We start from the raw sequence: 27,608 nt of genomic DNA, 5'->3' as shown, positions 1-27,608 counted from the left end.
GGGCTGCACACTTCTCATGGACACTGTGATGCATCAGCTGGAAAATCCAGTGTAAATCTGTTGGATTTGTGGGATGGTGAAGGATTGCATGGAAGAAGCCCAGGTCCTGGGGATGGCAGGGGTGTGGGGAGGCTTGTGAGCAAACCAGGAGCTGGTAAGATCTTTCTTGTCCATCAGGGTTATCCCTGTGGTAAGTTACATGGAGGAGCAGATCCAGTTTTGGCCACAATGGTGCAAAAACAGGACAAGCCTGAGGGCTCATCAAGCTCCTTTCCATTCCCTCTGGGGTTGTTACTGGCTCTTCATGCTCTTGGGAACGAAGTTCTGAGGCTGAGTTAACCCTGGTGCCTTTCACTGCAGTCCTGACTGGAATGTGTCACCTCCAGGGCACAGCCCCCAGGACTGACACCTTGGCAAGCGTCTGTGGCGGGATCCTCATGGGACACGGGCAGTGCCAGGGTGGTGTTGGGGTCACTACCGGTGGGAAAGGAGGGGAATGCCCCCCCCCCCCAGTGTTCTGCCTCTGGGATCCCCTGTCGGAGCCCCCTGAGCTGTGGCACATGTCCAGTCCTGGGGTGTCACCCCGTTCCTGCTGCAGACAAACTCATTCTGTCTGGAGTAGGGTGGCCAGCCAGTAGTGATGTCTCTAAAGGAAAAGGTGGGATAACTTGTATAATTTGGGATTTGCTGTGTTTTTCCCATTTCCCCCATGTATTTCCATTATCCTGGCTTGTTTACTGGGCTGTGTTCCCATTGTGCACAGCCAAATCCAGATGTCCCACCAGCCAGCTCCCACACACAGTGCTCCTCTGAGTGCCCTCAGAGTGAGCACTGCAGCTGCCACCTACTGTGATTGTCCCCTCTAAGACAAGGAACGGTTTTGGGGGATGATTGGGGATGGCAGAGGATGAAGGCAGGAGCAATGCCAAGCAGTGCGTCCACGTGGGTGTTGTATTTATTTACTGATGGTTGGTGGCAGCTGAGCCAGGAACAACTCCCAGGACCCGGCTGAGCCTGGAGCTAAACGCGAGATAACAACGGCATTTTCCCAAAGACCGTGGAGCTGCGTCCATGGAGACAGCAGGGCGGAGCTGCAGCCGTGTGGGAGTCATGCCGGGAGGGAGTTCGGTGAAAGAGGGACTCAGGTTCCCCAGTGGTGCGACAGTGGAGAGGTCACGGAAGGCAGTGGAAAAAGAGGCCAAAGTGCAACAAAAGGGCTGGAGAGGGAGCCTGGAACGAGGTAAGTGGTGTTTCCTGTGCTTAAGGAAGTGAGTGACAAGGACCCAGGTGATCTCCTGCAGCACAGCACCTGGGTGCTGCTCTGGGATTGTCCCCAGCGCCGTGGCTCTGTCCCAGCCACTCCCCATGCCGGGGAGGCGCATCCCGGCCCTGCCACAGCACCCTTCCTTCCCAAGTCAGAAAGCAGCCTGCTCCTGTGAAGCCACCGTCTTGTCATCACTTCCCAGCTCAAGTCCAGCTCGGTCCTGGGTGGGACATGTGGCACCGTGTCGTGGGGTTCATCTGGCACCCCTGGCACTGCCAGGCTGGGAAAGGGGCTGGAGTCCGTGTTCTCCTTTTCCTTGCGAGCGGTGGCTACACCTCGGTGGAGTATTCTGTCGTGCTGGGGAGAGAAGAGAGAGGCGTTGGGAGGTGTGGAAAAACACTCCAAGTAGGAACAAGGCCTCTTCCCCAAAATAGATGGAGAAAGAATGACAGGCTGTTTGTGGGAAAGCCCTGATTGTGGGAAATCCCAGTCGGTAGGAAGGCAGAGATGGAAAGCTGTGACAGTGTGGTGTTGTGGGTTTTTTTGCATGGCCTGGTTTTTGGTACTGTGGGGGCACAGAGGTGACTTCTGTGAGAAGCTGCTGGAAGCTTCCACCATGTGTGGCAGAGCAAATCCCTGATGGCTCCAAGATGGACATGCTGCTGGCCAAGGCTGGGGCAATTAGAGATGGAGGTGTTGATAGATAACGTATTTAAGAAGAAAGTCAAAACAATAAGGGGCACAGGTTTTTTTGCTAGCCAGAGAAGAGGAGGAGATGAGAACATGTGAGGGAAACAAGATGCAGACACCAAGGTCAGTGCAGAAGGAGGGGGAAGAGCTGCTCCAGGCGCTAGAGCTGAGATTCCTCTGCAGACCGTGGTGAGGCCCTAGTGAAGCAGCTGTGGCCCTGCAGCCCATGGGGATCCACGGGGGATGCAGAGATCTATCTGCCGCCTGTGGGGGAGATGAGCAGGTGGATGCCTGGAGGAGGCTGTGATCCAGTGGGAGACCTGGTGGAGAGAGGGGGCCCTGCTTCCAGGCTGGAGCAGCCTGTCCTTGAAGGACTGACCCTGTGGAAGAGTGACCCACACCGCAGCAGCTTTAGGACTGTGCGCCCATGGGAGGGACTCATGTTGCCGCAGTTTTGGGACGATTCCTGCTCGTGAGATTTGAGTCATGGTGGAGAGGATTGCAGAGAACTCTCTCCTGTGGGAAGGGACCCCATGGTGTAGCAGGGGAAGGACTCCTCTCCCTGAGCAGTGGAAGAAAACCTTGGGTGATGAACTGACCAAAATCCCCAGGCCCTGTCCCCTGCATTGTTGGTGGGAAGGAGGGAAGGGCTGGGGGAAGCAAAGGTGTTTTTAAGGGCTTATTTTACTTCTCATTATGGTCCTCTGATTTTGTTAGTAATAAATTCACTTTGTACTTCTAAGTTGAGCCTGTTTTGCCCTTGGAGTGTTTTCTCCTAGTCCTTATCTGAACTCATGAACCCTTTGTTAATTTTTTCTCTCCTTTGCCCAGCTGTGGCAGGGGAGGGTGAGTGAGTGGCTTTTGTGGGTGCCTGGAGTTTGGCCAGTTGTTAAACCATGACACTGTTTGAATGATGTTAGTGGGGGTGTATATTCTATTTGCCATCTGTTAGAGGTGGGGCAGTTATCTTCTGTTAATTGGGCAGTTTTCCTTATCTATTCCATAACCAATCCTCCCTCCAGGAGATATCTTCTGTTCATGGGTCATGGAATCTCATTGCATCACTGATAAAACTAAAGCATCCTGTTGTGAGAAGCTCTGCCCAGGGGGAGGACCCAAACATTCCTACTTGGATATAATCAGAGATTTAGAACACCACAGCAGCCTTTTCCCACTGCATTCCCAAAGGAGCAGCTGTCTTCTCCACTGGATTCCCAGAGGAGGACCAGGCCTATCTACGCCACCACTGAACCTTCAGAGGAAAACTCCACACTCCTAGAGGATCCCTGCTCCAACAGAACCACAGCTGTCACTCCAGGAGGACTGCAGCCACCAGTTAATTGGACTGCTACCGACACCCTGACCCACAGGCTGTCAGGTTGTATTTTGACTCTGTCAATGGTTTGTTTTCTTGTTTGTACTATTGTATTTGTATTTTTAATTTTCCTAGTAAAGAACTGTTACTCCTATTCCCATATCTTTGCCTGAGAGCCTTTTAATTTCAAAATCATAATAATTTGGGGGGAGGGGGTTTATATTTTCCATTTCAAGGAAGGCTCCTGCCTTCCTTCGCAGACACCGTCTTTTCAAACCAAGACACGGGTGTTTCCTGAACCCTGCAATCTGCTCCCATCGGGATTATGGGTGGCAGCTGGGATGGGGTGGCCATGGAGAGGGGTCAGGCTGAGCCCTTCCCAGAGCAGGGCTTAGTCAGTATGGGACAGCAGCACTGGGCCAGCTACAGTGGCTCTGTTTCCTACTGAAATACTTAATCCTTTTTCTTTAAGCAAAGTTTAGATGGAAAACCTGGACCAAGTCCTTCCCTGGGCAAAATCACTTCTTGTTTTAACTTGGAGCTTTTTTTTCTCTAAAGGAAAAGGGGCTCCAGAGCAGACAGATCCTGAAACCTGGCAACTCCTGGCACCTTCCAGGGCATCACCCACCTCAGTTCATTACGGAGATTGCTGTGTTTTTCCATCAGAATTTTATTCTTGACCTTCTGGGGGACATCGGGGATGTACCAGGCTGCGATCAGCTTCACGCACAGAGCCACATGCTGTGGGAAGCAAAGGCAGTCAGGGTCTCCCAGCCTGGGCATGAGGCACAGATCTAACCCCTTTCCCAGCCCTCTCCTGCCTCCCTGAGTGCTCACCTCGAAGACGATGAGGAAGGCGAGCCGGGCTGCGAAGATGTGCCAGAACTGGACGGTGTAAGTGTAGTCGTCAGCATTCCGGTAATCCCGGTACCTGCAGCACAGCTCCGTTGGTGCCAGCCCAGGCCATGCCATTCTGGCTTGGATGTCACGGTGAGGGACAGGGGGTGGCAGGGGGCTGCTCTTACCTGCACTCCTTGATCTGCTCCCCTTTAAATTCTGGCAGCACCTTGGTGTGGGGCTCGAAGTCCTGGATGCGGAATACGGAGAGGCTGTTGTTGATGTACCCGGTGGAGCAGCTGTGGGGAAGGACCGGGTTGAGCACGGATTGTACCTCCTGTTCTGGGGAAAGCAGAACCCACCTGGGGCTCTCACTGCCCACTTTCACAAAGCCTGGTGGAAATGGAGGGCTCAGAGGCTTCTGTCCAGTTTGAGTGAACTGGATCAGTCAGCCAAGGCTTGGAGAAATGGCGGGGGGCAGGAGAGAGCATGTGCCTGCATCCTGGGAATGCTGTAGCTCTCTGATGTTACACACTGCCCTTTCCACTCAGTTCACCCACCACAGGGATGATGTGATGATGCCATGTGGGAATGTTCCCCTGCTCCCCTTTCTCTGCCACCCTGCACTGGGGGACAGCTTAGCTGTCTTGTGCTCCTGCAGTGGTGGCACTGAGGCAGAAGAGGACAGGGCTGTGGAGATGCTGTGGGCAGGAACTGTCTCAGAACTGAACTCACTCCATGCTGGTGTGGTTCTCCCTCATGCAGGGGCTGTACATGTACTTGTAGACCTGCACGGGGATGAAGTCGGAGGTGATGGCAATCACCAGCCCGTTCCCAATGACAGCCAGGATGCCAATGGCCTCGAGGACCTGCAGCCAGATCCCTGTGGAAGAGGAGCAGCCAGTGAGGTCCCTCTGCCAGCTCACTGCCACCATTCCAGCTCAGGGACAGCTTTAGCATGGCCAGGTCAAGGAAGGAGCCTCCAAGCTGCGCTTCAACCTCTGTCAGAGTCTGAAGCAGCTTGTCCTTCTCCGACTTGTGGCTCTCCCTGTGCTGTCCCACGGCCATGGGGTGCTTAGGGGCTCAGCCTGGTGCTGGCAGGACCCCTCTCACCGATGTCTTTGGCCTTCCTGGGCACCATGCGCCGGCGCAGCCGCATCATCTTGATGGCGTCCATGTGGATCTCGATGACATTGTTGATGAGGGCCAGCAGCGGGGCCAGGGGAAAGGCTGCCACGAAGATGGTGGTGAAGCTGTACTGGATCACTGTGGAGGGGCAAACGCCAGGTGCTGGTGTGAAGCCACGGTAGAGGGGACGTCCCACTCTGCTTGGGTTTGTCCTGCTTTGTGCCGTGGGTTGGAGGGGTTTGCAGGGGTGGAAGGGGAGATACCCACATCTTGGGGATGCCCAGCTCTCACAGAGCTGTCAGAGAGTGGGATCTGTGGGGATAGTTGAGCCAGCCAGGCATAGGCACACCTTGGGGTTACAGCTGTGGCCCAGGAAGGAGAGGAAGGTCTGAGGCAGGGCCAAAGGCTAGCACAGTTGCTTGCTCTCTGTTTTGGGAATGATCTTGGTGTCCCAGGGCTCTCAGAGCAGGGCTGGGTGTGGAGCTGTGGCTCCTTGCCTGTGTATGGACTCCCTAGCATCCATCACTCCCCAGCCAAGGAGTGCACATGGATCTGCCCCACGTACCTATCTCCAAGTACTCGTTGAACAAGCTGAAGACGTTGACCTCGTTGAGTTCATAGTTATTCAGCCACTGCCTTTTGCAGGGGTCCTCTGCCTCCTCCTCCTCTCCTAACACAAGACTTCTCTTCTTGGGGCGCTTTTTCTTCTTCCGTAGCTGATGGGATATCAAGCTGCAGTGGGAGAGAGGGATTTGTGTGGTCCTCCAGGGCTGGGCTGCTTCCAGCACATCCCTAGAGGAAGGGGAAAAGGAAGAAGACCAGGGTTCCTCTCCCTGTCAGGGTCAGTGTGGGCAGCTTACGGGATGAGATACTCCATGATGTTGCTGATGGTCTGCTTGAGCACCATGATGACAGCCATCTGGATGAAGAGGTCGGTGATGCAGCCGCTAGGGTGGCACTGGAGGGGACAACAACACAGGGGTTGTGCCCTGCAAGCAGGGTGGGTGGGCTCCAGGGCCCGTTTGGCAGGTGCTATGGGAGAGAGCTGAGCTTCCCAGAGGCTCCCTGGGCAGCAGGGAAGAGGAGGAGTTGTCTGTGGGGTGAGAGAGTGGGTGCCTCACCTCCTCCAGCCTCCAGTGGCCAGCGATGCGCACGTAGTGCCCTGGGTGGCCATTGATCCTGAGCAAGGAAGCAACAGTGATACCCATGGGGTCATGGCCCTTCTGAGTCCCAAATGGGGTCCCTGTGCCTGGTGGGGAGGGCAGAGGGGCTGGGCTGTTCATACACCCTGAGGAGAGTCAGGAACACCCATCCCAAACCCTGGCTGCCCTGTGTTCTCCACTCACCGTCCCAGGAAGAAGGCAATGTAGATGAGCGAGGAGAAGTTTGTGAAGAACTGAAAGAGGAAGATCTTCACGGTGAAGTTGTTCTCCCGCTGGGAGAAGGTCCGTGGTTTCTCTAGGAAAGGAAGCAATACCCAAGGGCTTGGTCATAGAGCAGTAGGACGACCTTGCCCTGCTCCCCCAAGGGTGCCACAACATCTCTGAAGGTCCAAAGGGCATCTACCATTCATGAAGTCTTCCCTGCCCTCCACCTGAGCCTTCTGATGGAGGTGAGGCCACCCAAGCAGGGAGGTCCCTCGGAGCCAGGAGCTGAGGGAGAAGGGGCCTTAGAGCTGAGAGGAAATCCATGTTGTGACCTCTCTTGGAGCTGGGGGGGCTTCCTGCTCATGCCACGTCTCAGCCCTGTAGGGCAACTGTCTCTGCAAAGCTGGCTGTGGGACAGCATGTGGCCCACAGGTGAGCGTGTGCTGGGGGGCTGCTGGCCTCCCTGTCTGGAGCTGCCTGGGAACTGCCTTGTGCTGGTGGAGGGAGGGCAGGGGACGGGAGGCTGGCTGTGCTCAGAACAAAAGGGTGCTGCAGGTGGGACAGACCCCATTTCCCTTACCCAGGTCACAGAGGAAGAGGGCCACGTGCCAGTTGACCTGCAGGACAGAGAGATACGATGAGCAGGGGCGGTTGGCCGTGGAGAAATCCTGCCAGGCAGGCCGTGTGGCTCCTCACCTTGGTCATGATGACGATGGTGATGTAGTGCAGCACGGCCCCTGTCATCACAGCCACGATGTCGGCGTGCTTGCTAAGCAGGTTCACTTCGCTCTGCGTGAACAGAGCCATGGCCACCGCCCGGTAGATAACGAGTGCGTGGGCAATGCCGATCAGCACCATGATCTGTGGAGAGGGAGAAGAGGGGTCAGGAGCCACTGAGGGCATGTGCTCCATAACAGCTGATGGTCCCCTCAGGAGGGACCTGGTGGTGGCCTCAAAGGCAAACCAGCGCCCTTCGGTGGAGGTGGAGGCCGACAAGTTTGTGAGGTGGGTGTAGTGATGGGACAGGGAGTAACAGGTATAAACTGAAAGAGGGGAAATTTAAGCTGGGTGTTAGGAAGAAATTCTTCCCTGTGAGGGTGGGGAGATACTGGAACAGACTCCCCAGGGATGTTGCAAATGTCCCAACGCTGGCAGTGTTCAAGGCCAGGTGGGACAAGGTCTTGAACAACCTGGTGTAGTGGGAGATGTCCCTGCCCATGGCACGAGGCTTTGGACTAGATAAGGTCCCTTCCAACCCTTAACATTCTGTGATTCCAGGATTCTATGTCTCCACCTGAACCAGCCTCCATTGACCCACAGCAGGCACAAGTACATTGGGATTTGCTTCTTCCTGCTCTCTGTGTCACTGCCTTGATCCTCACTGCAAGACCAGAGCCTTCAGCCCACGTCCCTGAAGGGTGGGTGGCCCCTGCCATCAGCACAGTGAGGTGTGAGCATGAGGAAGCCCCGGAATCGTTGTGATGGGCATGGAACTGCCCTAAAAACCTGATCTGTGCCTTTGCTCCTTTGGTCCACGTGCCCTCGAAGCAAACGTTCCTGTTGTCACCTGGCACATACCATTAGCAGGGCCAAGATGAGGACAATGGTGCTGCGGAAGTAGGAGTGCTGGTATGGCCGGGGTTCGTGCTGTGAGTTATTGATCAGCTGCAGAGCCAGCTCCTCCTTAAAAAAAAAAATAAAATATATATATTAAAGTTAAAAATGGGAAAAGAATGGACCCAGCAGTGCTTTGTGCCCCTTGTGTCAGTAGACATATGGATGAGCAGTGCTGGAGAAGGACAGGGGTGAGCACCCAACCCACAAGAGCATGCCCAAGCCTGATTGAGTTCAGTCTGGGCAAGGAACCCCTCTAATGTGTCTTTTATAGACCCAGGTGACTCCTGCCCTGAAAGGGGAAGCACCAAGCATGAAAGATTATCTCCTCACCTCTTCCTCATCCCACCCGTACAGGTCCCAGCTGGTGGCCACATTGGCTCTCTCCCTCTTCCACAGCTCCAGGAATACAGTGGCTGGATTGGGAAGGAGAAAGTGCAGTGACACTTAGGAATGGCTCTGAATGCCACCCCTCTGTCTCCCAGAGAGTCACATCACATCCAACCTGATGGCAAACCAGCCTGGACTGCCCTTGGTCCATGGACAGGCAGTCCCCTCTGCGCCTTGGTGACCTGGAAGGGCCCTGGACAGGCAGCAGTGAGGGAACAGGGATGGTGAAGGTGAGCTTTCACTGGCCTGGTCTAGTGTGTCCACAGGCAATTTGGGATAAATCACTTTTCAGGTGGAATGGGTGTCCTGCACTGCACCCCTACAAGGCTACACCTCTCCAACTCCAATTCCAACGACCCCTTATGTTAATTGGATGGACACTCCTGATTGTGTCCCTCTGTGACCCAGCCCACAGACACACTCAGGACTGTGCCATGGCTTCACAGGTGGGACACCCGGCCCACTCCTGAGATGGCAGGTCAGGGAACGGGCTGTGGAAAAGCCAGATGAGCGTGTAACTGAGGCAGTGATGGCATCCCATCATCCCACAGCCAATCCCACGAGGCCCTGCAGTGGTTTGGGAAGGTGGAGGAGGAGTCTGGAGGCCACTCCTTCCTGTGGTTGTGGCCATTTATAGGCAGCTGCTAGAAAATTGCCGGGTGCCTTTGGGGAGGCTATGCTGAGCAGAAGCTTCAGGTAAGGAATATTTTGGGAGCTGGAGGATATCACCAGGGTGGTTTTGTCTCTTGCGGTGTCTGGAAGGGGAGCTGTAGGCTCTGGAAGCATAGGAGATATAAACCCCTCCCAAAGGGTGAAGTTACGTTGGTGTTAGTTTTTCCACCTTCTGCTTCCTCTCCCAGCCACATGTACTGGGCACCCAGGCATGGACACCTACCCCAGATGGCCATGAACATGGCAAACACCACCGTGGCCTCATTGTCAATCATGTGAGTGACCTGGAAGAGATGAAGGAAGAGTGTGATGGGGCACTGAGGTGCAGGGGCTGTGGTAGCTTGGGGTCTTGGCATTTTTGTCTCCCCTGACGCAGGTAGAGGTGCTACAGGAGGGCAAAACACAGGAAGGTGATAGACACTGGGGCTTGTTACTGGTAAAATATTCCGTGGTGGTGATGGAGATGGTGATCTGGGGTGGAGCTTCTTTTTAGTGGTGCAGGAACAGCATGAGGTGGGAGTGTTTCCCCATCCTTTACCTTGAGCCTGCCCTGGAAAGGGGGTTCCCTACCTTGGCATAGGTGCAGGTGTCAGAGAGGACCCAGAACGAGCAATTCTGGTCACAGAGCGGGCACATGATGGTGTTGTTGGCATCACAGATCTCCTTGCTGGAAGAAAGGAGAAGAGAAGCCAAGGGGGACAAGGGTGCCTCAGAGCCACCTGCAGAGCTGGATGGGATGTGCATTTGGCATTCCCAAGGGCCTTACCTCACCTGGCTGGAACTGAAAACAGTAGCCCCAGCTGCGACGGTTGCCAGCCCAGCCAGGGCAGCGAAAATCAGCAGGTAGGTGTACCACCCCAGCCAGGCGAAGTACAAGGCCACCTTCTCTCCAAAATAGCACCTAGGAGGAAAGGTGAGGTGGGAGTTGCAGCCAGAAAGGAGATCAGATTTTGGGAGTCACTAGAAAATGCCCGTGGTGGCAGTATCTCAGTTTTTATGGTGTGGGGAGCAGGTTGGAGTCATGGATAAGAAATGACCTACAGACTGAGGGAGTGGGAGCCCTGTATCCCGTGCCAGCTGTCAGAGGTGCACCACTGTTTTAAGATCTCTCCTCTCTACCAGAGCCCCTGGCAGGTTTATGAAGTAACACATTCTTTTTGCCCTCCTGCCCCTGCCCACAGAGTTAGTTTACAAAACCAAGAGCTGTGCTCTCTCCTGGGATTTTGTGTGGTTGTAGAAGTCCCATGTTGCCTTTACTGCCCCGAGTTCAGCCTCGGGCTGGCTGTGCAGCACTGATGCTCCATTCCCACCTCTCCTGCCTTCTGAATGTGGCTGAAAACCGAGCAGATTCATTACATTCCTCACAGACACGGGGGTTGTTTCATGCTGTAGGATTAGCAGATGGAGCTTGGAGCCACAGGGATAACCCTCAGGCTAAGAGCTTTGGATGCTGCAGAGGCAGCCCAGTGCTTGTGAGAAGAGCCAGGTTCAAACTAATGATTTTTAAGACAATGCAGGAACCTGGCAAAGGGCATCGAGCTCTCTGGGTTTCAGGTGGGACCTCTTGGTTAGAAAGATCTGCCTCTTGTGCCTGTGTTACCTTATCTCCTCAATTGGCTGTTCCTTAAATAGAACTCTCCAGCGAGCCCACTTCTTCTTTAGTATTTCCCTTATCTCTTCTTTCTGGAGAGCAGAGAAGTTGGTTGGATGCAGGAACATCAGGGCACCCTTAATGCCCTGCCCAGCTCCAAAACAGCTGCCAGAAGCTTTGCCATGCCCTTCACCCAGTGAGCTCCTGGTGCAGCCTCAGTCACCCACAGGTCCCCCCCACTCCATCCTCCTCTTCCATCTCTCCTGGATTTTCCTTCCAGGCACTGTGTGCTCAGCCTCACCTTGTGCAGGGGAAAGGCTGCCTCAAACACCTTCTTCTTCATCAGGTCATGCAGCTTCTCTGGGAGCAGAGCAGAAGGGACAGGGTTAGACTTAGGGTTTTGGGGAGACAGAGCAGAGGAACTCCTGGTCCCTGCAGTCCGAATTTCCCAGCCTCTGGATGCAGCAGCAAATTGACTTGCCTGAGCTCCCCCCTTTTCTGTTCTCCCCAGGATGGCAAGGCAGCTGGGATACCAGTGCCCAGGATTCTTGGGCAGGATTCTTCCTGCAGATCCAGGTTGAACATCACCCCTGTGATCCCCATTCCCTTACCTAAGTCGGACGTCACAGTGTTCTGCAGGATGAAGTGCACGACCCGTATCCTGAACAAGGAGAAACTCTGCTTAAAGGCTGCTCTGGGATACAGACTTGTGTTGTGTGGCTCAGGAAAACAGGGCAGAGAAGGCAGAAGGTGTGCACTAAAATCCAGGGAAGCAAGGGAGGGAGAAATGTGGGCAGTGAGAAGCCATCAGTTTTGCACGTGGGAGGTGAAGGATGGTTCTGTGGAAAGTGAAAAGCCTGGCACAGCTGTGAACCGAGCTGGAAAATGGATGCTGGTGTGGAGAGCAGTGAGTGCAGGAGGAAATCAGCTCAGCACCCACCTGGTGGTCACTGGGACGTCCTGGTAGGCACTGGAGTTTTGCTGCCTGCTGTTGGGGTTCGTCAGGAGACACTGGTATTTCCAGAAGATGTGCTGCGGGGCACGGACTCCATAAAAGAGCTTTGTGTCCTCAATTTTCTGGTGAGGGGAAGAAGAAGGGCTGTTAAAACAGAGCCAGAGAGGCAGGAAAGGGCCAGAGCTGGAAGGGCTGGGGGCTGTGTGAGTCCTGGGGCTGGGGTCTTTCTCTGCTGGTTGAGCAAGTGGGTTGTTTTCCTGCTCTGATGTGGTGAACAGCTCAATGATTCAAGCCTCTCCCATTTCCTGGGATGCAGGAGCCCAAGTCAGGCCAAGTATCTGCTGCCTTTTCCTCCCAGAGCCCCTCACCTTGATAGTGAAGCCCTTCTTGCTCAGCTCATCCAGGAACTTCTTCCTCTTGATCTCTTTCTCACTGCCCATTTCGTGGATGTCACTCACCAGGACAAAATCCCACTTCTCTTCATTCTGCCCACAAAACCAGCAGGGAATTACTAGGGATGGAAAGCTGAGACTCTCCTTCCCAGCTCCAGCCTCTTGGAGGTTTGGACCCTCATTGTGGCTGTGTAGAGGGGAGCTGGGAATGAGCAAGGGAAATGGGGATTTGTCCCTCTCTGAGCTGGGCTGGACTCGCTGCAGATGCAGAAGGAGCAGAGCTTACCGGGGAGGCAAAGGAGTCCGTGTCCTCAGCAGGAAATTCCCTGCAGGGAGTCAGCAGAATTTCATCCTGGTGAAAAGAAAACCAGTGGAAGGAAGGCTTCAGCAGGCTCCCTGGGAGATGCCATGTTTTCCTCTTCCAGCAGCCTCCAAGAGCTGCCCAGGGAGGAAGGTAAGAGCAGGCTTGTGTGAAGCCTTCTCCCACATGCTCCTGATCACCAGTCTGGGGTCTTGCCAAGCCAGCCAGGGATTAGGAATGCTGCAGGGACTGCTGCCCTGGGAGGGTGTGCAGCCTCCCCTAGAACTCATCGTGCCCAATGGTGCCCTGGGGCTGTGAGGGATCTGAACCAGGAGAAAAAAGCCTCTCTCAGCTCTTTCACCTGATGCCCTGACATTGGTACTGGGGAAGTGTTCACCTTTCACCCTCTCTCTTCATGCTAGAGTGGATTTTACAGTCTTCAATCAGCCTTTTCCATTTGTCAGTTGTTCCTGTCAGATAGGGCACTGTTGGCTTTTTGGGGAGGGTGGGGAAGTAGTTGTAAATTCCAGTAAAGGGAGAGTGGACCATGGACACTTGGAAGCTGGCACAACCCTGCTAAAGCAGGTGAAAAAAGTCCTTGGAAAGCACATTGGATGCTTCAGGCTGCAGCCAAGGGACAGAGTGGGGAGGATGAGCTGCTGATCATAAAATCATAGAGTATCCCAAGTTGGAAGGGACACACAAGGATAATTAAATCCAGCTCCTGGCCCTGCACAGGACCACCCCAAGCATCCGTGTGCCTAACAGTGTTGTCCAAACACTGCTTGAACTCTGGCTTTTGCCTGTTCCCCTCCTGTGTGTGTGGCTCTGGAGAGAAGAGCTGTGCAGCTCCCACTTCCTGGTTACAGGTAATTACACTCAGATATCCCAGGGTGTGGATGTGGGGGAGCACATAATGGAATGGTTTGTGTTGTAAAGGACCTTCATGCCCATCCAGTCCCCCCCCAGGGACATCTTGCACTAGACCAGGTTGCTCCAGCCTGGCCTTGGACACTTCCAGGGATGGGGCAGCCACAGCTTCCCTGTGCACCCTGTGCCAGGGCCTCAGCACCCCCACAGGGAAGGATTTCTTCCCAGTATCCCATCTAATCCTGCTTTCCTTCAGCTTAAGCCATCAGCTGCCCCTGTGGGGGATTTTTCCACCCTTTGATGTGATTTGTGGTGTGTCCCCACAAACAGCTACGCCACTGTTCCCGAGGGAAGGTGACACAGCACAGCAGCGGGAAGGGGAATGGGAATTTCCAGGGATGGGAATACTGTCACTTGGTGTCACCAGAGACACTGTGACCTAAAAGAGCAGCCAGCCAGACGAGTTCCTCTGGCTGTAGTCTTGGCAGCAGAGCCATGGTGGTGCAACTGTGCCCTGATGTAAGATCTGCATCCCGAGCTTTCACTGGAGAATGAGGCCATGGGAGCAGAGAGGTCGGGATGAGGAAAGGGCTGAAATATTCTGCCAGATGCTCGCTCACATAGATCAGCCAAAGCACAAGAGCCATGAGGAGACTGGCTGACAAGAATGAGAAGCAGGAAGGCTTGAGAAGAGGGATGCTCTCCCCCAGGGGTGCTTTTGGAACAAGAGCCAGAACTTCTCTTGGATAAAAGGTACCCCAGTTTATAGCAAGAGACAGAGGGAGGGTTCTTGTGCTGTCATCTGCTCTAACCAGGTTTGTGGGGGCAGGATTGGGTGCAGCAGTTCCCTGTATCCCAGTCTGAGCCCCTCTCTGGACACAGGGGAGGGGGTGGGAACCTCTCAGGGATCTGCCCACTGCCAGTGCTCTGATGCTGGCATGGATCTGGCCTGGCACACTCTGCTGTTGTGTTGGCTCATTCCTGCCTGGCTGGTTTCTCTCAGCCTCCATGTGCACCAGCCTCATCTTGCAGCAATTCCCTGCCAGTGCCACCTGTGATCTTGTGGATGGATGTGGAGGGGAAGTCATCCTTAGGGTATGGGAATGTTTTAGGCTATTCCTAATGCCACCTTGGCACACTTGGCACGCTTTTCCTGCTGCTGCTGTCTCCAATAAAGCTTAAGATGAGGTGAAGGGACCTGCTGGCATCACACCTTCTGTTCCCAGGTGGCTCCCAACTCCAACACCTGTAGGGACAGTCCTGCTTGGGCATGCGAGCATCCCAGCCAGCACATCCACTTCCTTGGGAAGAGGCTGAGAGGTTACCAAGGTGTGGCTGCTGGGGCTCAGGCTGCCATGCAGATGCCCAGCTTGCTTTTGGGGCCATATGGGGTGTGTATAGAATCCCAGAATCCCAGAGTGCCTTGGGTGGAAGGGACCTTAAAGCCTGACCAGTTCCACCTTCTGCCATGGGCATGGACACCTTCCACTGGCCTAAGTTGCTCCAAGCCTTCCCAGACCGGCCTTGGACACTTCCAGGGATGGGACAGCCACAGCTTCTCTAGGAAATCCATTCCAGGGCCCCACCACCCTCACAGGGAAGGATTTCTTCCCAGTATCCCATCTAATCCTGCCCTCTGGCAGTTTGAAGCCATCCCCCTTGTCCTGCCGCTGCAGTTCTTGATGGGAAGGCAGGGATGTGTGGGCAGGGATAGCTTCAGCAGGCAGGGACTTTGGATCACTGCTACTCTCACAACTAATTGTTTTTTCCTGGGAATTAGGGACGCTGTCTGACAGTGGCTGCTGTGCTCTGGCCTTGCGGGGCAGCGGGATCAGGTGCAGGTAAGGCCACCTGGGCTCTGCAGTGGTTGTACGAACCCTGGGCTCTATCCCTGCTCTCGGGAAGGACAGTTTCAGTTTACTGCTTCCTGCCCTGTGGTTGGAACAGGATGTGGAGGTGCTGCTGTGCAAAGGTGTGGAAGTGATCAGCACAATGGGAAGCAGGAATTTCCAGGTTTGAAAAGGGTTTCCATGCCTCCAAGGTGTATCACTGGTCTTTGTCCCCAGCCAGGTAACCTACTGCCCTGAGTGTTCCTTCTGGGAAATGGCCACAGGCACCCTGGGGCTGTGTGCAGAGTCACCATGTGAGTAACTCAGGACAAGGACCTGGATAGGATCTGGCATCCTTGTTTTCCTTTCCAGTCATGGATTGGTGTGGGGTTGGGTGGTTCCCGTCACCCACACTGAGATGATCAAATTGGTCTTATCTCCAGGATGTTTCTTACACAGCTTCCCTTGGAGCACTTCCACCTTAGCCCGTGGCTTCCTGAGAAGTGGGACAGCCTTTGCTCGGAGAGGCAGACCTGTATCTTTTCTACCTGCCCTGAATTTGGAGAGTTTGCCTGGCTTTTCCCAGGAAAAACCCCCGCATCTTTTCTTCCAAATTATAAAAGAAAAAGATCACAGCTCCCCCTCTGTCCTTGCTGTATTCCAGGTGCTCCTGGAACACCTGGGGCTGTCACCTCTGCAGTGCTCATTCCTAGGTTTACATAAGCTCCATCCATACCGTCCTTCTCTGCTCCATGCTCTGGCACCTTTGAACTCTGGGACCAACATGTGGGGCCAGTGTGACCCCACTGCACCTTGGGATGTTGCATGGGACCGGCAGCACATCCTGCTTTCCCTGTCACACACTTTGTAGGAATTTTGTACCTTAAAGGCTGAAAGCAGGTGAGTGGTAGAGATTGGAGGTTAGTGTAACCTGTGTTTCCAAGCCACAGGTGCTCAGAGGTGCTGAAAAGCAGCATCCTGGGAATATCGGGGCAGTTTCTGTTCCTACCTGCATGGTGAAGCGGAGAGCCTTCCTCGATGCCCCTCTCTCCCGGAGCCCCTCGGGGCAGATCCCTAAGGAGAGGGCTGGTGTGCAGGATGGGCTGTGGAGGCTCCTGGGCTCTCTCACACTGTGGTTTCCTTCCCCAGCTCCTTCGCCTGTGTTCTCAGAGGTCTCATGTGAGCCGAGTGGTGCCGTGCCTTCCGCGTGGCACTCGTGCTTGCCTTGGGAGGGAGCTGCCTCTGCCTAGCAGTGGGCAGATATCGGGAGGAGGTGAGGCAGCTGCCCTTCACCCTCGCCCAGAGGAGTGGCAAGCCCAGAACCGCCCCGTGCAGGTAACAGTGCCGAGCTCCTGCCAGCTCCAGGGCGCTGCTTTCTCCTCTGCCCCTCCTGGTGCCAGGGCCGTGTGCGGTGCCCTGTGACATCCCCAAGAGGTGCCATAAAATGGCCACGAGGAGCTATTAACAGAAGCTCTGGAAAGCTCTAGAAATCTCCTCTTGACACCTCACTGGTGGGTAAAACAGCTGTGGGAGTCGTGTGCTGTTTTCTTCCCATGTGTAACAGTGCTGTCAGCCTGGCCATGAACACTTCCATGGCTTCTCTGGGCAATATGTGCCAGAGCCTCACCACCCTCACAAGGAGAATTTCTTCCCAATATCCCATCTAACCCTGCCCTCTGGCAGTGGGAAGCTATTCCCCCTTATCCTGTCACTCCAGGCCCTCGTCCAAAGCCCCTCTCCAGCTTCCTTGCAGGCTCCCTTCAGATACTGGAAGGGGTAATCAGATTACTCCAAAGCCTTCTCTTCTGCAGGCTGAGCAATCCCAATCCTCTCAGCCTTTCCTCATGGCAGGGCTGTGCCATCCCTCTGATCAACTTGGTGTCCCTCCTCTGGACTCTCTCCAACAGGTCGATGTCCTTCCTGTGCTGGGGACCCTGGGGCTGGATGCAGAAGTTCAGGTAGGGTCTCACCTGAGCAGAGCAGAGGGAAAGAATCAACTCCCATCTGGATCTATGGCTTGGAACAGGGAATAACTCTTACTATAAAAAGTGAGTGAAAATGTTATGTGTAAGCCAGATCTATTTTTGAGGGGAGGGGTAGTTGCTTTCATTTACAAATAAGAAGAGCGTTTCCTGGGAATAACAGGAGGGTCAATAACTGCTCTGGATTCCCCTGTGCCCTCCAACAGCATTCCTGTGGGCTGCTATAAAATAAACCAAGTCCTGGGGGTGGTAATCCATCTGTGTTCTACTAGGAAAGGCAGCCAGCATTTCCAGAGTGGTGCTCCCAGTCAAGCCCCCATCATCCTGTGGCTTTGCCCAGTGCCTTGAACAGGTGCCAAACCAGACCTGGCGATTATCGGGGGGAAAGATAGAGTTATCTTCCCAATATCCTGCTGTGTGTGAAACCAAGGTGTGGGCAGACCTTTAGCCTTCCAGGGGTGATCCAACTGCTGGGAGCGGAGAACAGGCTGTATCTCTGGGAGAGAGTGTGTGTTTACCCAGAGAGAGTGAAGCCCTGCCAGGCGGTGCTTTCCACCTGACGGCAGGGCAAAGGCCTTTGCAATGGGAGCGCTGCCGTGTTCCAGGGAAATGGGGTAACCTGTGGGAGGAACAGCTGTGGCACTCCTCCCATGCTCCTGCTTCTCCTTCCTGAGAAGGGCTCAGCTCTCCAGACAGCCCAGGAGGTCATGCACCCAGCAGCAGTTCCCAAAGCCCATGGATGTCGCAGCCAGTGGGGAAGGTGAGTCTGTGCCTGCAGGTTGGCTTTGGCTGAGGTATCTCCAGCCCCTGCAGGATATTTCATGGAGACTACCATGCTGCTGCTGCTCCTGTTTAGTAGGAGAAATTTGGTTTTGCTTGATTTAGCTGCAATTGCAAGGCAGGTGAGCAAGTTGATGCCAGTGCTTCCCTCTCCTCCTGTGTTTGCTGCTCTCGGGTGACTGGGGCTGAGTAGGCAGCAGGAAAAGCTGAAACTGGGGAGGGAGCCACATGATCGCTGGGTGAGCAGAGGAAGTTACTTAGGATGTGATCAGCTCTGTGGCTGCTGGGTTGGTCACACACCTGAACCCACTGGACTCCAGCCGCCTTGGGCAGTGATTTGACCTGCACTGAGCGTTGGCAGGAAAGCTCCAGGAGCATTCCCTGAGCTGTTAGTCCTGGCTGGGTGTGGAGATGGTAATTCCCACCTGAGGAGACCGCTGAAGGGTTTTGTGTGTGAAACCACTGTGGCTGGATAGAGGCTGCCTGTCCACCTCCGGCCTGGCAGCAATGCTTCTGGACAGGGAGCTCCTCTTCTGAGGGTGCAAAGGCACTGATTCAGGATGGTGCTAAAATGGCAGCAGATGTCTGTGTTCTCTCAAAGCTGGGGTGTTTTCACCCAAATCCTGGTCTGTTTGGATCCGTGGGTATCCCTGGAGCTACAGTCAATATGTTAGGGCAGAGGATGTGGTTTGGGGTGAAGCCCTGCTTGTAATTAAAGTACTGGGTGCTCATTCCAAGCAGGGAAGGCTTAGACGGGATATTAGGAGAAGGTTCTTCCCCCAGAGGGTGGTCGGGCACTGGAACAGTGCTCCCCAGGGAACGGTCACGGCCCCAAGGCTGCCGGAGCTCAAGGAGGGTTTGGCAACGCTCTCAGGCACGGAATGGGATTGCTGTGGTGTCTGGGCAGGGCGGGAGCTGGACTGGCTGATCCTTATGGATCCCTTCCAACCCGGGATATTCTGCGATCACTTGGAACAAGGTGAGTGCCTCCAGCTCTCACAGAGCATCGTGGGATGTGCAGCAGAGTGTTTCAGGCTGGATGGGGGATTGCGCAGCAGACAGAAATGTCCTTTATCTGTCCCAGAACGCTCTTCTGCTGGGGTTTGCCCGCTCCTCGCCCAGCCCGCTCCTGCCCTCCTGTGGCCAGCTCCGTAATTCCACAGAATCCGAGAATCCTGGAGTGGTTGGGATTGGAAGGGACATCAACGCCTGTCCAGGGCCACCCCCTGCCATGGGCCCTGACACCTTCACTATCCCAGGTTGCTCCAAACCTTGTCCAGCCTGGCCTTGGACACTTCCAGGCACGGAGCAGCCACAGCTTCTCTGGGCAGCCTGTGCCAGGGCCTCACCCCCGCACAGGGAAGGATTTCTTCCCAATGTCCCGTCTAACCCTGCTCTCTTTCAGTACTTCACAGAACCATGGAATAGCTTTGGGTGGGAAGGGAGCTCTAAAGGTCATCTCGATTATTTGCTGTCCTGTAAAGGTTTCCTCTAATTTCCTTCCCTGTTTCATGTCTCTGCTCCCACAGGACTTTGCCTTCCCTCCACACAGTATTCCTGGAGCATGCCAAGATCTTTCCAGGAAGCCGGGGCTCCCTGCCTGCCATCTGGGATCAGCATGGCACATTCCGGATGAGGAGCCTGACCAAGGTAGTTTGGGAAGGGCTGAGGAATTTTGGAATTCTTCAAATCCAAGGGCACAGGGGCACCCTGCAAGCACCCCCAGCCCTTGGCCAGACGCTCCGGGGGGGAACAAAAACTTTCGCCGAGCAAAACACGTTTCATTTCGCCAGCAAAACGCACATGGTTAACAGCTACCGACCATTTCATGGCACAAAGACGCGGGAATCGGGACAGCCGCGGCGTCGGGCATGGGGTACCCAGCGTGGGGTACTCGAGAGCCGCACGGCAGCCTGGCAGGGGACACTTTGGTGGAGACCTTTTGTTTAATTGCCCCTCCCTGAGGGGCTCGGGCTCCTCCTCATGGCGCCGCCTGGCGGTCACGCGGAGGGGGGGGGTAAGGGGGGGGGTAACGGAGGCCACGCGGTTGCCACGGCAACGGGGGGCGGGGACGCCCCGCCCGGCCCCGCCCTCCCCGGGCCCGGCCGCCCCGCGCACGCGCCGACGCGGGGCCTCGCGCGCGCGCGCGGCGTCACGCCTCCCGCCCCGCCCCGCCCCGCCCCGCCCGCCGCCGCCCCGGCCCGCGTCCCCCGCGGCGGCCCCTGCCCGGCCCCGCTGCGTCCCCGCCGCCGGTCCCCCCCCCCGCGCCGCCATGAGGCGCGGCGAGCGGCGGGCGCACGGCGGGAACGTGGGCAAGGCCGCGCTGGAGGAGCAGCAGCCGCCGCCGCCCCCCCCCGCGCAGCCCAACGGCGGCGCCCCCGGGGCCGAGCGGAACGGCGCCGGACCCCGCCGCAGCACCGAGTCCGAGGTGTACGACGACGGCACCAACACGTTCTTCTGGTGAGAGGCGCCGGGCGTGGCCCCCGTCCCCCTCGGGGCTCCGCGTGGGCCGGGGACGTCCCTAAGGAATGGGATGTGGAGGGGCTGGGGTATGGGATGTGGGGGTCCCTAAGGAATGGGCTATGGAGGGGGCCCCCAAGGAATGGGATACCCAAGTTATCTGCTGCCCGTTATCTGCTGTTCATGTGCCTCTTCTGTCGCCGATAGCGGTGGTGGAATCAGCTGCAAGTGTTTCCCTGGTGTGGCCCTACTGCTAATTGTTTCCTGGCAATGTAACGGGAATTCAGGGCTGGCTTTTGGCGGTGGCACCTCTTTTCCCAGTGCTGGTCCCCACTTTTCCAGCAGCAGGACCCTTAGGGCTGAGCCCGACGGCTTGTCCTGCCTGATGGGTGCTTTGGAGGTGTTTTCCAATACCTTGGGAACCCACTGTGTTCGGGCAAGCATTCCTGCCTAATTCCAGTTATCAGCATGGTTTATATGGACTCCACCTCCTCTCCTCTCCCTTCATCTCGGAAGAGGCTTTTTCCTCTTTTCCTCCCAGTGATCCTGGCAAAAAGCTGAAGTTGTCGTGCCCCACTCCTGCTGGGCAGGCGTTGAGTATTTTTGAGTGTCTCAGTCCATAAAACAGGTGCTGGTGTTGGGCCAGCGGAGAAAATCAGCTTTTTGTTAATTTCAGTCCTTGCAGGAAGAGGTGTGTTCGTACCTGGAAAAATGCTCCTAAATCCCGGCCTTGCTGGAGATGTTCCATAAATCCCCTCAGCAGCACACGTGTGTGTAGGCAGAGTTTTTTTTCTGTGTGTTAAACACACGTCCCTTTCCATGAAGAAAACCAAGCCGACACTGAAGACGCGCCTTTGGAATTCGAGCCGAGGGAGATGGGATTTGGCTGGAGCCTGGCATGGAGGAGTGGGAGGGGAGGGCACTTGGCTCTCACCCTGCCAATCTGGGCAGCAGCGGAGCCGAGGGTGTTGATCCCCGATGAAGGAGGTGACATTCCTGCCAGTGCGAGCTGCGGAGGAACGCTGGGATGCTGCTGGATCTGGCGTGATCCCTGCGGAGCCCTGGCACAGTGCGGGTGTAGCCGAGGGACGTTGTGGTCTCGGGGACAAAAGGACCTTTCCTGGTGGGCACACCACGTGCAGGCTGAGCGAATTGTGGGATCCCGGTGCCAACCTTTAAATGGAAAATGGGTAAAGCTGTCCTTTCCTTACTCCCTCGCTAAGATGGCTCTTGCCAGCTGTTTTGTGAAGCCTTAAAATACCTGGCTTTGCTGTAGAATCTCGCCTCGTTGCAGCTTTTGGTGCTGGTGACAGGGCTGTCACCCCAGAGTAAATGCTGTAATGCAGTTAGTGTGGCCACATGGATTGTTCTTTTGGAAATCTGGATGTGCCTTGTTCTCCCAGGAGCTGCCCTGTGTCAGGTGATCCCTTCCAGGAGGGCAGCGTGGACAAGTGTGTTTCTTAACTTCCCTATTTATCCAATTTTCGTTTCCCTAGTAGCTTGTGCTGCCAACCAGGAGTTTAAACATCTGGAAAAGTTCCAGTGTTTTTCCTCACGTTACTTTTGCCCTGTATGTGTTAGAGTATCCTTTGGCAATGACTCAGTTCCTACCGTGTCCAAGAATAAAGATTATCCAGAGGAATGATTTTCTTCCTGTGACCCCTGGGACTCCTCTCATGCTGGGGAGGTGGCCACAGGAAAGAGAGATTTTTAAGAGTGGCTGCCCTCTGACTTTGGAAAAACACAGAATGCACCTTTTCTTTGGAGTTCAGGAGTTAGGGATAAGGTTACTCTCGTGGCTCACTCCTTTTGGGAAAATGAGAGGATTTGGGATCTGTGGACACAGAAATCATTTCAGAACTAATTTAATTTGCAGAGGTGATTTTCCTGCTATAAATGTGGTACTTGAGAAAGGTGGAGCTTCCTAGCTGGCTTCCTGCTCTTTAAAATCTGTTTGGAATTTTGGAAAACCACTTGTATGCCAATATCTCTGGTCTTATTCCATATAAATTACTTGGAACTGGAAAATGCTCCCTTGTGGGAACCTGCTCAGTCAGCATAACCTGGCAGCTCCCTTTGCCATTAGGAAATGCCAAGGGAAGGGAACAGGAGGGAGCTTTCTGAGGCGGATCCATGGTTTCTGTATCATTTATCCCTGAACTAATTTCCTAGCGGAGAGCTGGGAATGCCAAGCTTTCCTGGCAAGCCATTGGAACGTGTTCCCTGTTGTTTCCAGCACCTTGGATTGTTCTTGTCTGTGTGCCTTCAGCAGGAGCTTTCACACTAAGCCCTGCTTGTTCTGGGGTCATTTAGTTGGATATTGTGTATGATGTTCTCCTAAAATTTCTGCAGGTATTTCATAGCTTGTCTTTAACCAAAGAAGATTTTCCAGGAAAACGTCCATCCAGTCTTGATTTGAGGGTGTTGGGAGGTGCCAGATGCACTTTTACCACCACATTGTGACTTGGTGGGTTAATTGCTCTTTCAAAGCCTTACATTAATTTGGATTTCATTAGCTTTAATGTCACCTTTTGATTATTAACGTGTTTTATCTCTCACACTAATAATCTCACGCTGCCAGCACGTGGATGTGATATTAATTCCCGAAGTCATGGTGCGGCAGCAGGGATCTGTGGAGCTCAGGACGTTAAAATTACTAAGAAAAGAACTAAAAAAGAGGGAATGGCAGTGACTCTATAGGCTAATGGCAGTGTTTGTAGGAATTATTTCCACCTTTTTGTGCATAAAGCGTGGAATTTGCAGCTAAGGTAGAGGCAATCCCTGCTGGCGTGTTCCACTCGGTGTGTTCAGTGTTGTGACTCTTCCCAGATGGCCTGGGAAATGAGGATATGTGTGGGCAAACCAGCTGGTGTTGGAAATAAGGGATTGCTACTCAACCCACAACATTCCTTACCCATTCCTTGTGGAGATTGCTCTTATCTCTGAAATACCTGGGATTTGCTAAGGGTGGTCTGCAGGAAGAGGTAGGGATTTATGCAGAAGAGAGATTAGGGAGATGGAATATCTACAGGCTGGCAGGAGCTGCTCCCTGTGCCCTCTCCTGAGGGGTGGCCATGGCACTTCCAAGGCAGCATTCCTGGAGTTTGCTGGGAGCTGAATGTGGGACTTTTCCCTGCTTTAGTGGTGCCATGCCGAGCCACGCTGCCAGCTCAGGATTCACCGCGCTGGAGAAAAGGAACATTGCTCCAGAGTCCTGGGTCACCCTGCCATGCTTTTCCAGCCTGTGGGAATGCCATGGGCAGGGACCAGGGACATCCAGGCCTTGTGCAATCCCACTAAGCCACATTTGCCAGCTGGTCATGGATGAGAGGGCCTGTGCCTTGGGAATTGCGCCATGGGAGTGGCATTGCCCTTCCCTCAAAGGAAGGGGCTGCATAGTTCTGCCAAGTAAGCTGGAAATGCAGAAGGAATATCTTTGTGGAGAGGGCCTGTCAGAGTTCAGTGCCCCACCTGGATATCAATCAGGTCTCTAGATTGCCTTTTTTTTTTTTTTTCTTTTGTAAACACATTCCCAAAGTTGTAAGGAGAAGAGGGAAAAATGTTGTGCTCTAGGAATATTACCTGTAATTCCCTGTCACTTGTCTCAGTAGAACTGCCCTAAACTAACTCCCAAGACACACATTTCCATAGGTTTAAGCAAAAAAGTGTTTAATAATCGAAATAGGGCATTTGTGGAACTTGCAAGCTCTGTGGAACTGATGGAAACTTCAGGAACTTTGGGAACTCTGTCTTTCCTCTTGATTGGAAGGAAAACCCCAGATTTGCCAAAGCTTTGCTGTTGACCTGTGGTTCTGGGTCTCTGGAGGTCTGTGCTCCTGGGCTTCTTTGGGGAGATGGCAAGGAAAAGGCGCGTTGCTATTTTGGAGTGTCACAAGTCTGTACGGAAATTTAATCGGCGTCGGGTGACTTCAGGGATGTGCCGAAGATGTGCGACTGCTCTAAGAATAGGGGCTGTTTTTTATTGACTCTGAGAGTTTAAACAGATTTTAAAACATAACTTAGACCTTAAAAGCAAACCACATTTGTATGGTTTGGTTTGACTTGAAGTTTTCCAAACCGTCTGTCTATCCCCAACAGTTTGCCTGTTAGTTACAGTTTTTATTTCAAATGTGGTTGGTTTTAAATGAGTATTAATTTTTGTTGTATTTTCTTGTGTCCTGTTCTTCACACAACCTTCTGCTGCATTTGGAGGAAAGGGTTTGTTGTACTATTTGCCATATTTTCCTAGACTTTCCAGGTGATGTGTTGGTTTATGGAGGGTACAAAGCTTTGACATCCATTTAAAAATCTCTTTCAGGAACGGTTTAATGAATTTTCCATTATTTGGAATAAAGAATTAAATAATGAAAAAGTCACTGATGGGACTAATTGGGTTTGCTGACAGATGCTTTCACCAGCAGCCGCAATTAATGCAACTTTTTTAACCCAAGGGGCAAACTGGACTGGCTCTCCTTTGGAATTTTGTTCCACTTAAGAGGACTGACCAAAATATTAATAAATAAATTCTTTGCATTGTGTTCCAGTGATTGTTATTGTGTTTAATGGAGTTGTTGCATCACTGGTGACAAACAAGCCATGGATAACAAGGGTGCGGTCCCTGCTTAAACTGATTTTAATTTGTGGGAGATTGAAGGAGGCCATGGGCCGCCTGCTCCTGGGTGTTACTCTCTCCTTTTCACCCAAAGATCTGCCAGAATCTCCCAAAAAATGACATGTTTAAACAATTTCCTTACATCGTTTCTGTCATAGACCTCAGCTGGAAAATAAAAGCGCTTGTAGTCATTTTCTTGACAGACTTGCAGCGTCTCAACGTGACAGGAGAATGACCTTGCATGGAAAAGAGAATTTGGGATCAAACTTAATCCTATTAACTAGGAAAAAACCCACTTTCTTGTGATCTGCAGTGCAGGAGAGCTTCACTTGCTCTCACTTGGTGTTTGAATTAGCAGGGCAAGAGCTTGTGTGAAAACAAACCTGATTTATTTCATTTCAGTCTCCCAGGGCTTCAGTGGGGAAAGAGCCAAATGTGTGGTGCAGAAAGGAAGAAGAATAAGCCACTTAATATTCCAGCTTTTTAACAGTTTGGGATTTGTTGTGAGTTCTCTCCCTGGCCTTAGATTTTTTTGTTCTCAGGTAATGTCAGGCCCTGCTTTGCAGAATTTTTGATGTGAAACCTCCCATATCTGGCTGCAGCTTGTACCCCCTTTGCTTCGGGCATGTTGCCCAAGCTCCTCTGTGTAATTCTAAGGGGAAGATTCCTAGCTTAGCTCTTTTCAGCCTCCCAGGCTCCAGGCCAGGAGAACATAAGCCTTTCCATGTAATTCCTGCCTTGCTTACCTTGCTGGGGTGTTCTTAGCTTGCCTTCCCCTGGTGTGTTATTTTAAAGTGTGTATGGAGATGAAAACAATCCCCTTGTGCCGTTAAATTCATCCTGGTCTCCCAGATGAGCCCTTCCTTAAGAAGAACTGTTCCTTTTTGTGGAATTTTATTTTAGTTTTAAACTCCTGAGCTGTGAGAAGACATGGTGTACATCCATATTTCCTGGCTTGTTTTCCTCTTGGAAGTGGATTTGTGTGATGCTATGCTCCCTCTCATTGCTGTGTCACTGCTCACAGCTCTCTGGCAGGGCTGCCAACTTGCTCTTTCCAGAAGTCAAGACCATCTCCAGAGTCTTTCATCCCAGCTCCTGGAATTCACGCTGTGCTGGAGGCACCTTTACCTTGAAAACCTGCTGGGAGGGAATCTGGCAGCATCTGGAGATGAAAGCTGAGCTACAAGGGAAGTGATGAGAGAGCAGCCTCTTGTTTCTCCCTTAACAGGGCAGCTGGTTGGGTTTCAGGCTGGTGGCTGTGGCACCAAAGCTAAATGGGAAATGGGATGCATGGGGCTCCCCAGCACCGACCCTTCCCTGTCCTACAAGATCCTCATGGGGAGGAACGCAACTGAATCACCCTTGTGCTGGGAGAGGGGCTCTCGAGGTGTTTGTCCAAGGAGGGATGTGTAACAACAGATTTTTTGGCAATTCCTGGGATCTCAAGGCATTGAAATAGCAGCTGACTTGGTGTGGGTGTTCAGGTGGTGAAACAGCAAGGTGGGATTCCTAGATTTGTTTTTGTAGCTTCTTCAAAAATAACAACGGTGTAACAATTAGATATAATACATAATATCCACAACTCTACAACAATACCTATAACTATGTAACAACATAACAACATAATGATAAGTTTCAAAACCAAGCAGCAAAAGAAGGCTTGAGATACCAAAATAGCCTGGAGTTCATGTAACCTTTCTGGTGTTGGCCGTAGAATCCATTCATTACATCCACATGTAAATGCAGCGAGCAGGAGCGTGGTGTGATTGGAGCGTGGGTTCCTTGCTGCTGTCCTGCCTCCTGGGAGAGGCTGGGTTTAGTTCTCCAGCTCCTGCAGGATCCAGGGCAGGCCCCACGTGAGCTCCGATGGCTGAATCACCTGTCCTGCCACCTGGGAAGATGCAGCTGCCAAGCAGGAGCTTGTGGCTCCCAAGCTTTTCCCTGGTTTTTGGCACACTCATTCCTTGCTAATTCTGGAAGCACTCGTGGGTCCTCGTGTTCTTCTGCTGGAGCTGGTGGTCTGTGTCCTCAGGACCACGAGGAAGGAGAGCCTTCAATGCCAAACTCTGTTCTGGCAGGGGCAGAAGAGGATTGTGTCTGCTTATGAGGTATTGCGTGTGTGGGATTGCAGGGATGCTGTGGAGAACGTGGGGTTTGCAGTAGGATGGAATTTTTGTTCACTAGCACCCTTTCTTGGACTTTCAGAGCAGTTTTAGATGGATTACCGTGGGGTTGTTTAAAGGGAAATGAGTGGATGGTTTGGAAATTCAAAGGTTTATTGTGCACCATGCAACCTGAATATACAAACCTTGGAATGACTTGGAGGTGGGATGTGAGCTGCTGTTACAAAAGTATAAAGAAAATGGAAATAGAGCCAAATATGTCACATACAGACACTTCTTTTACAAGTTTACTCTTCCCTTAAGCTTCCTTTTTATACATTTTTTTAATTAGTTTGTGTTGAGGAATGTTGTCCTCTAAACCAAAACTCATGGTGTGTCCTTTGGCCTTATTTGAGTTCCCATGCTTCCCAGCTGGGGCCAGAGGAGTTTTCCAATG

At 53.3% G+C, this 27,608-nt stretch overlaps 3 protein-coding genes across 5 annotated transcripts in view; 1 reads left to right on the top strand and 2 right to left on the bottom strand.

Moving 5' to 3' along the window:
* Positions 1 to 1,164: 1,164 nt before the first annotated feature.
* On the bottom strand, positions 1,165 to 18,026 carry ANO9 (anoctamin 9). The gene is given in 24 exon segments (XM_068194407.1): positions 1,165 to 1,621; positions 3,898 to 4,010; positions 4,107 to 4,200; positions 4,295 to 4,405; positions 4,842 to 4,989; positions 5,220 to 5,372; positions 5,800 to 5,966; positions 6,095 to 6,192; positions 6,356 to 6,413; positions 6,581 to 6,692; positions 7,182 to 7,291; positions 7,293 to 7,462; positions 8,180 to 8,284; positions 8,549 to 8,631; positions 9,501 to 9,561; positions 9,848 to 9,944; positions 10,044 to 10,178; positions 10,878 to 10,960; positions 11,170 to 11,228; positions 11,480 to 11,529; positions 11,809 to 11,945; positions 12,192 to 12,308; positions 12,502 to 12,567; positions 16,225 to 18,026. Coding segments are annotated over 24 exon segments (2,361 nt in total). The 5' UTR covers positions 16,231 to 18,026; the 3' UTR covers positions 1,165 to 1,593.
* The window catches only part of MYRF (myelin regulatory factor), a 232,964-nt gene continuing 220,202 nt past the window's right edge, over positions 14,847 to 27,608 (bottom strand). Inside the window, exon 28 of the mRNA XM_068194396.1 lies at positions 14,847 to 14,868. The gene's annotated coding sequence lies outside the window, so the exon portion shown is untranslated. The remainder of the gene's footprint in view (positions 14,869 to 27,608) is intronic.
* PTDSS2 (phosphatidylserine synthase 2) overlaps positions 20,136 to 27,608 on the top strand; it is a 30,064-nt gene continuing 22,591 nt past the window's right edge. For 2 of the 3 annotated variants that reach the window (XM_068194392.1, XM_068194390.1), the window contains exon 1: positions 20,136 to 20,437. In XM_068194392.1, the coding sequence (XP_068050493.1) occupies positions 20,250 to 20,437 (188 nt within the window). In that variant the 5' untranslated portion in view covers positions 20,136 to 20,249. Of the gene's footprint in view, positions 20,438 to 21,601; positions 21,628 to 27,608 lie in introns of those variants that run through there. The other variant, XM_068194391.1, reaches the window with a different exon arrangement.

This window comes from Anomalospiza imberbis, chromosome 6, assembly GCF_031753505.1.
Source record: "Anomalospiza imberbis isolate Cuckoo-Finch-1a 21T00152 chromosome 6, ASM3175350v1, whole genome shotgun sequence".
Taxonomy (NCBI): Eukaryota; Metazoa; Chordata; class Aves; order Passeriformes; family Viduidae; genus Anomalospiza; species Anomalospiza imberbis.
The sequence above is the reverse complement of the archived record's forward strand: the minus strand, read 5'-3'. Positions and strand labels throughout refer to the sequence as shown.